We start from the raw sequence: 9,290 nt of genomic DNA, 5'->3' as shown, positions 1-9,290 counted from the left end.
GCTCCAAAAATCAACCTACTCATCAGAAAATTATTCTATCGAAGAGACAGCCAGAGGATTGCTAATGGGACTTTGGATCTTTCTGGAGGAGCACCGCCATCACAGAGAAGAAGGAAGCCATGAAAGAGGAAGCAATATAAAAGAAAGGAATGGAGAAAGAAAATGGTGTCCTTATTTATAAAAACTTTAAACAGCCCTGATCCTATATTGATTCATTTGAGATCGTCGGATGGCCACCATGTGGCATTACTTGATGGACCGAAATCATATCTCTAGAGGGCACATTTATGCACATGTCTCAAGTGGTGTGCAGGGTGCTTTTTTGAATCTGGCACCCCTTTAATGATTGCTCTTGATTAGTCTTAATGATGCGACATTTGTACTTGGCCAAATGGCATAGACGTGTCATTCTAACCAAAGGACTAGGTCAGTGATACATGTCTTTGGTAGATGTGATTTATTATACTCCCTTTGTTCGATCCTATTCTGACTCAGACTTGAGAGTAGAGGGCATACATTATGGATAGAAAATTTTTAGTGCTTGAATCGAAGACACTGACTAACCTTGATTGCAATCGACCTAAGGGTCGATCGCTGACCCATGCATCGGCCAACGATCTGTGCATCGGCCAACGATCTGTGCATCGACCATTGACCCCTATCTCCTTTAACCACCATGCTTCAGCCGACCTCTACTTTGATTGAAAAATTTGAAAGGGTTGATTAGGAGATCCCATATATACCTTCAAACTACGTGACTGTTGGGAACAGATGGCCATGAGCCAGATAAGGCAATCACAATCACCAAATTCTGAAAAATCAGGTCAGAAATTTTAGAATGATGCATCCGAAGAAGTCGAGATAACCTCCCACAACTCTTTTCTCTTATAGTTCTTACCTCGCTCTATAAATAGAGATAATCAGGAGACCCCAAGATATGTAATTTCTCTCTCATATGCTCCTTCTCATCTATTCTACGAGTATCTAACTTGATCATCAGAGGATCCCCATCGAAGCCAACCCCAGCTAGAAACTTGTTTTGCAGGTTCAATTGCCATTGCCTTGCTGCTCATTGTCCAACTCCAGCCAATCAACCCAAGCTAGAAATCTACAACAACAGTAGGGATTCCAATTTTCTAGTGGTAGTCGTCCTTCGTAAAAGATTTTTATTACTGGAATAGTAAAATAGTTTAAAAGGTGTCGACATCTGGTCCATACTTTTCTTTTTTATATATAAAAGGCTCACAGACAATAAACTACATAATAGAGGTATCCTTCCATCGAATACCCCTATAACTCTCAAACCTTCATCAAGGTGGTAATTCCATCCTAGATCACTTAGTTATTCAACCTTTACCTCATTCATAGTGAAGGTTGTTTTATATAGATTCTTTTGGGAAGCTTGGAATAGATACCAACAAATTAGGCCTAGCTTGTCGAGTCTGATATTGATCTAGCATGGATTGAAATTTTTGGCAAGTCATGTTTAGCCAAACCTTTAAATTGATGCTTGATTAAGAATTAGATTTGGTTTGAGCTAGAGGAAGTGTTCCCAACCAAACCTCCATGGCCCAGGACAATATAAGCATGTATAAAATATCATTATTATATTTTTTAGAGAAAGATTAATTTCTACATAGTAAACCCCATTAAGATTTCAGGATGAAATTAGGGAACAAAAGCAAAAGATGCACAAAACCATTAAAGAGAAAGTTATGAAAGTGAAGCTCCAAAAATAAAGATCGAGAAGGAAACTTTTAAATCACAAAACAAAGCCCTCCTCCCATATAGATATGATTTCCAAAATTAATACAGGCAAACTTTAGCAAATATGTTGAATATCCTAGAGTTCCACAATTTCCAAAATGTAGCTACCAGAAATATATCCAAGAAGCTATAAATTTCTTATAAATTTGTTTACATCTACAAGGACCTCAAAAAGCAATGAAGGATCACAACTTTCATTTGTTTCTATCCTCAAAGAATTTCCAAATATGCAAACAATAAGAACATGATAACAAACAAAAGGTGAGAAATAATTTCATCCTTGGAAAGGCAGAGAACACAAGCTAGGGGATAATGTTAAGATTTTTTGGAAAGATTATCGGCACTCAAAATGTGACCTTTGGAGAACAAAAATCTTTTTTTTTTGATAACAGGAAACAAAAATTCTTTGATGACTATATCATAGCCCCAACTTGAGATCATAAGCTGAGGGTCGCGGCAACTGCCATATATCTAGGAAAAATTCTCTCCATGAGCATTCAAGACATTCCATCATGATATCAAATGCATCACAATAGAAATAATTTAAATAAGTAAAATTTAATTTTATTTAATTAATAAATCTAATTGATAAATGAAATTTAAAAATCTTACATCAAATAAATTTCAAGTAATAATCCTACAAGACATAATAATAAATCTAAATTTAATTATATTGATATTGTTAAATCTTACTTTTAATCTCACTTCTAAAGTAGTATCCACATCCACAACTAAGTATTTGAATCTAAAAATAAAGAAGAGACAATATGCTCGATAGTCCAGTAAGTAATAAATATCTTAATAGATATATATTTCATATATTATTATAAGATATAATATTCAAATATAAATACTATAATTAAATATAAAAATATAATTAATTTATTTTATGAAAATATAAATTCAGTAAATCATATTCTTTTGAATGTATATATATATATATTCAATAATCAGATTTAAAATAAATTTCATTCAACTCATCAGTCTTTAACTTTAATAAAAGCTTAAATGGTATGGATATGTTGCTCGACCAATAAGATAGTTCAAAGCTTCTCTACTAGGGTAAACTCAGATTTCAAATAATAGGGCTCAAGACCCTTCACTAGATTTATAGATTAAGTACTAGAAAGAGAATGATAAAGAGAAAGAGAAAGAAACTAATAGAGAGAATAAGGTTGATCAAGCGACAATGCCAATGTGCAAGTCAGTCCAATCAAAGTAATTTTATCTGATCAAAGTCTAAGCTACAGTTTATCTGACTTAATAACAATTGAGAACAATTAAATCTAACAATTTCACAAGAGCTAAGGTGGAGGTCCACATACCACCTGGCTACCAAGAGTCAGGATCATGAAGAGGAGCTCTTGCTCGATCCAACAATCTTACATAGCGTAGAGAGAGAAAATTAATGTAAAGAGAAAAAAAAGAGAGAAAAGTGGGGGAAGAGAGAGACATATGTGGCCCATTTTCTCTTCTCTCTCTCTCTCTTCTTTTTCTTTTTTTGGTAAAATAGGGGAAGGATAATGGCCTCTTTCTAGAAAAGGACAAAGGAATAGCAGGTGGAATTGACTATTGGTAATGGCAAGCAATGGATTTGGTGGCAAATGGTGGAACTGGCGGTTGGTTGGACGATGCTCTAAAAGGAAGAAAAATAGAAGAAAAGTAAAGAAATAAAACTTAGCCACCAAATCTAGCCTCATTGTCAATCTCTGGTGGCTAGGCCTCCAACACTAACTGTAAGATGTCAAAAAGGGATGGCCGAAGAGGATCGGTGACATCCAACTTCAAAAAAAATAGGAAATAAGCCAGCATATTGAGAAAAGGGGATTGAGATTTTCAACAAAATATCTGGTGGTTCTCAATAGAATCCAATGAATGGTAGTTCAACAGAAAAGAGAGAAGGCCAAGCAACGGAAGGCAAGGGATGGATCGGCTCAATACCTCATCTCCGACGGCCAGGTTGTGGCCATGATTCCGATGGACATAGTATAGTGGGATATGGTCAGCACTTAAAACCTAACCAAGAGAGTGATCCTTTAACCTCGATATCGAAACTTAGGTGGGGGAATTGAAGGAAAGTCAGGAGATCAATTTTATAGGATGGTTGGCATCGAGATCTCTTGGAGTGCCACACTCTTAGTAGGAATCAAGGAAGAAGATGATTTTCATCGAGAGTTCACTTCCTTGCAGTGCTTGTACTTTTTTCTTTTAGGCTTAAATTCTATTTCATGGCAAATCAAATGGACCAAGCCTAATTCTTTTTGGGTGGGGTATTATAGATCGTATGAAGTAGTCTTTCTTTATTGGCATGTATCCTATTGTATCCATCATAAAGTAGAAACTAAAGAGTCAAAATAGTATAGAACTTTTCGTGCCAACGGAGTTCATCAATCATCCGATTTAGGAAAAAGGAAATACATGAAGCACTATCCATGAGGTCCTCCACCCATATTACTTTCTTTTTTCTCATCTAGCTATTCTTATGTCTCCATCCCTTCATGAGTTCCTCCTCCTTGCCGAATATCTTTCTCCTCTTTCAAAATATAGTCCCTTCCTCTTTGTGGCCATGGGCTGTGTTCACCAGTATATAGTATATAGATAGACGATACACATCTAGTAAATTAATAATTCAACGATCCGTATCTACCTCTAGATAAATTGATATGTAATTTTCAAAACATCATGTTTAGTGGTAGATACCCAATAACAATTCATTATACACTTAAGGCAAATCAATATATATCCAAGCAAATTGATATATAATTTTTAATACCATACTCAGTAATACACAAGAGATATCTTGATGATATACATTAAATAGATTATATATATATATTTTAAGCTTCTTTGATACGTACATGATAGTGACCCAATACATATATCCAAATAAATTGATATACATCTAGGCAAATTAATAAATAATTTCTAAAATATCATATGTACTATTCTATAGTAGATATGCAAGGGATGTACACTTGATGGATTTCTAATAAATGATACATACTCAGTAGTGACCAATACATATCTCCATGCAAATTGATATGCATCCAAAAAAATTGATATATAATTTTCAAGTTATTGTATAGATCGACATACAGTTTATGTCTAGGTGATATACACTTGATGGATATCTAATACATACTTTAAGCTGGTTTGATACATATCTAAGAACGATATAATATATACCTCCAGATATATAGTTTTTACTAATATATAGTCCATGACCATGTGACATGTACTTAAGACATATGCCTTCACAAGAAAGAAGATTCGAAGGAGGATGAAAGGACTTGAGGAGGAGGACATTCTCATGGATCGTTAAAGAAGGAAAGATGGCTTGATGAGAAAAAAGATAGAGATACGAGCAGACAACCTCATGAATGATGCTTCATATATTTTCAAAATTTTTTTTGAAGTCAGGGGATGAACGAACTCTATTAGTAGGAGAAGCTCACCCCACTTTAATTTTTTGATTTTCAGTTTAAGATGGATGCGATAGGATATATGGCAAACAAGGAAGATCGCTCCATACAATCTCCTTTAGTGTATACACCAAATGATTTTTGTTCACCTCTAGCTACTAGCTATAAAATGATTTATTTTTCAAATATCAAATCTTTCCAAATATGGTAAAGGTTAACCTCACTAAGTTTGGAACAAATTATGGAGAATCTAATAGGTTGAACTAATACTTTATGACTTTCCAATTGGGAACACTTGATGGTCTTTATTCTTTTTTCAGTAAGTTGGATAAATTAATTAATATGAGTATAGATACATCTGTGGGAGTCAAAAAATAAAATATTCAAAAATTAAGAAGAAAGTTTTATGGAAGAATCCCATAATGTAGTCCTAGTATGATGGTCCACATAGCTCACCATCCAATTAGCAAGCCACACATTGGGCTTGTTTGATTTTACTAAAAAAAAAAAAAAAAGGGGTAACTTCTGATTTTTTTTCTGAAAAAAAAATATAAAATTGACAAAAAAGTGTTATTTGATTTTAGTGGAAAAAAAATCACTTTTTTCGCCAAGGCAAAAATTAGAGAAAAAAAGAAGAAGCATCCGAATTTCTTTTTTCTAAAAACTACGGGCTGGGACATGCTCAAAATTATTCCAAAATTTAATGAAACTTTTCTTCCTACTCTACCCTCACTAACATCTCAAAATTACTCCATATAAGGCTTTTCTTTCTCGAGAGAAATCCAGAACTCTGAACATAGACCTTGACTGAACCCAAATCTGAGAGTAGGAGATCTCTAGTCGTCGCCTCACCCTCACCGTTGCCATCGTCTATAGGTTAGATTTCTTCTTCTGGCCTTCTTCTGTGCGATTTTGTGGACTTCTTCTCGACTTCTTCTGCGCATTCTCTCTCTCTTTGTGAGATTAAAAATAGATGAAAGTTTTGATTTTTGTCCAAGCTCATGTCATCATTAATTAGTTTAATTGGAGAAGGCCAATTTGTTCACGAGATTTTAATGAAAAGGTCGTACGTTTTCAACTTTTTCTTTGTACTCATACATGCTTCTCACTTGTTCGGTCAAATGTGTACAAGAAACAAATGTAAGAAGTTGCATGATTAACTGATTAATGATATGAAAGACTATGTCCTAGATAACATTTAATTATAGTGAGGCTTTTATCCATTCTTTCTTGTCTGTTGGGAGAGCACTATTTTACTGTATATGCATAAGTGATAAACCTGTTTTATACTTAAGATTATTGTAGCATGATCAAGAGCACATTATCTGTTTTTCTGTCGGTTTATTCTCTGGCACTTTTTTTTTCTTTTCTGCCTGTTTCTTCTCTGCCACTATTTTTTTTCATTTATGCCTATTTCTTTTCTGCCACTTTTTTTTTCTTTCGCTATTGAAAACTAAAATCACACGCACACACATACATTTACTGCTGGTATGTTTCAGTATGTCAACTCATTGGGATCCAAATACAACAAAAATCTTTCTTGATCTTTGTATTGGTGAAGCAAAGAAAGGATATAGGCCTAGTACTTATTTGAATGCTGATGGTTGGAAGAATGTAGCCTCAAAGTTTAAGAAAATAATCGATGAAGAGTATATAAACAAATAATTTAGAAATCATTGGGATTCACTAAAAATTGACTGGAAAATTTATCAAAATTTGAAAAGACTGCAATCAGAAGTTGGTTGGCATGAGGAGAATGGCACCATCACTGCATTAGATGAATGGTGGCATGACAAGATTATGGTAAGTTGCTAATATGTTTAAGTTTTGCATTATTACTTGTACTTTTTTGTACTATCTGATTGTTGGTTTCTAACATATGTAGATGAATAAAGATTTTGCAAAGTTTAGAGGAAAGCCTTTGCAAAACTATGGGTTGATGGAGAAGCTATTCAGTGATATTTTAGCTACTGGAGTATACACCTACACCCCTAATTTTAGCCATGTTCATCAAAGTATGGATCCTAATACTCAAGAAGAAGATGTGGTTGAGCTTGGCTAGGACTCTGCTAATATTGAACCTAAAGATAAGGGTTCAACTTTACACTCTTTGAAAAAGAAAAGAAATAGATTTGTACAGCAGGCTGAGTCAAGCATAAGTAATAGCAATTTCGAGAGATTGGTGACTGCATTTGAGACTAGTTTGGGCACTTCACGCATTGAAAAGTCTAGGAATGAAATTAAAGAGGCTATCTCACACTTGAAAGAATTACCTGGACTTGACATTGAAGGGTCGATGGTGATATTTGAGGCGCGAAAGATGGTAAATGATCGGTGGAGGCAACACTTGATGGCGTTAAAAGATCCAAGCCTCCAATTGAGGTTCATGCAAGCCGAATGGGAACAAAGGCCAAATGCTTGTTAAATAATTTATTATTTGTTTGTGAAAACTTCACTCTGCTCGTTGAACTTCATAGATTATTTGCTTGTTAGTAGATGTGAATGTTGTTTGAACTTCATGGATTATTTGCTTGTTGGTAGATGTGAATATTTTTTGAGAAAATAAATATATATTTTTTATTTCAAATGTGCTTTATAATTTTTTTTCTCAAATTTGACAGATCATGGAAGATGATGAGAATTATGTGGAGGATGACATTTATGAAGATGATGAGAATGATCTGGAGGATGACATTAATAAAGAGGATGATGAGATTGAGAACATGTATGAGGACATTCAGAATAATCATAGAAAATTGATGCTAGCTGAAGCCTATGTTTGTGTTGTGAATTATTATAACAGTCATGTACAAACTTATATTGAATGACGACCATGTAGAACATCTGCATTGAAGGGTTGGCCATGGATCTTGGAGCTTTTGAATGATCAATCAAAAATAGATAGATGCTACGAAAGTTTTCGCATGAAGGCCATGTTATTTGGAAGGTTGTGTCAATTGCTTGGTGATACCTATAGCTTATCTCGTGGTTATACTATTAGAGTTGAAGAGTAAGTTAGGATGTTCTTGGGCATTGTTGGTCAAAATTTTAGCAATAGAGTAGCTCAAGAGAGATTTCAACAGGACAAACTGTGAGCCAATATTTTCATATAATACTGGATGCTCTTGTTAGATTATCAATGGACAATATTGTGCAGACACCTGTGACAACAATTAATTCATCCTTATATGCTGAGTAATCCTAGATATTATCCACATTTTCAGGTAATAAAATGTTCATTCTATTAAATTCGAGAATTGCAATATTTTTATCTAAATTTTCTTATTCTTTTGATGTATAGCATTGCATTGGTGTAATAGATGGGATACATATCAATGTTGTTTTATCAGCAGACAAGAGAAAACTATTTTATGGTTGCGAGGGATACACTACTCAAAATGTTATGGCTGCTTGTGATTTCAATTTGTGTTTCACATATTGCATTGGTGGGTGGGAAGGATTTGCACATGATACCCATGTTTTTCTTGATACCATCCGTGATGAGAGTAAGAATTTCAAACGCCCATCCATGATGAGAGTAAGAATTTCAAACACCCAGGTTAGTTTTTGCTTATGAATTAATTTCAATACAAAAATTATTATGATAACATGCATGTCATATCTTCATTTTATATGATTGTAAAATAATTTTATTTGGTGGACGCAGATTATCCGAATATGAAAGGATTTCTTGCTCCATATAGGAACGTACAGTATCATTTGCAATCTTATGATATTGAGAGATCAAGAAATCCAAAGGAACTGTTTAATTATTGTCATGCTTCGTTGAGGACGACAATAGAGTGGACATTTGGAGTATGGAAAAATCGATTTGCTCTATTGAAGAAAATGCATCATAGGTATGACTGGGATACACAAGTGAAATTGGTGATGGCTATTGTCGCTATTCATAACTTTATTCGTCAACAAAATATAAATGATTCAGTTTTTGAAAATATCACCACTCAAGGTGATAATAAAGTTGAAAGAACAATTATAGTTATTACAAGTAGGGGTGGTAATCGGATCGGATCAAATCATAAATAGGTCGGGTTAGATACGGATCGGATCAGAAAATATCAAATCTGAACCCGACCTGTT

The 9,290-nt window shown here is 34.1% G+C and overlaps 1 protein-coding gene across 1 annotated transcript; it reads left to right on the top strand.

Moving 5' to 3' along the window:
• Positions 1–771: 771 nt before the first annotated feature.
• LOC105042617 (uncharacterized) lies at positions 772–8,871 on the top strand. The gene is made up of 7 exons (XM_073256206.1): positions 772–823; positions 6,925–6,992; positions 7,075–7,236; positions 7,330–7,512; positions 7,811–7,966; positions 8,491–8,748; positions 8,857–8,871. Exons 1-7 carry the CDS (start codon positions 772–774, stop codon positions 8,869–8,871), a joined length of 894 nt encoding a protein of 297 aa, XP_073112307.1.
• Positions 8,872–9,290: the final 419 nt, after the last annotated feature.

Source organism: Elaeis guineensis, chromosome 4 (genome assembly GCF_000442705.2).
Source record: "Elaeis guineensis isolate ETL-2024a chromosome 4, EG11, whole genome shotgun sequence".
NCBI lineage: Eukaryota > Viridiplantae > Streptophyta > Magnoliopsida > Arecales > Arecaceae > Elaeis > Elaeis guineensis.
Note: the sequence above shows the minus strand (reverse complement) of the source record. Positions and strands in the feature narration are given on the sequence as shown.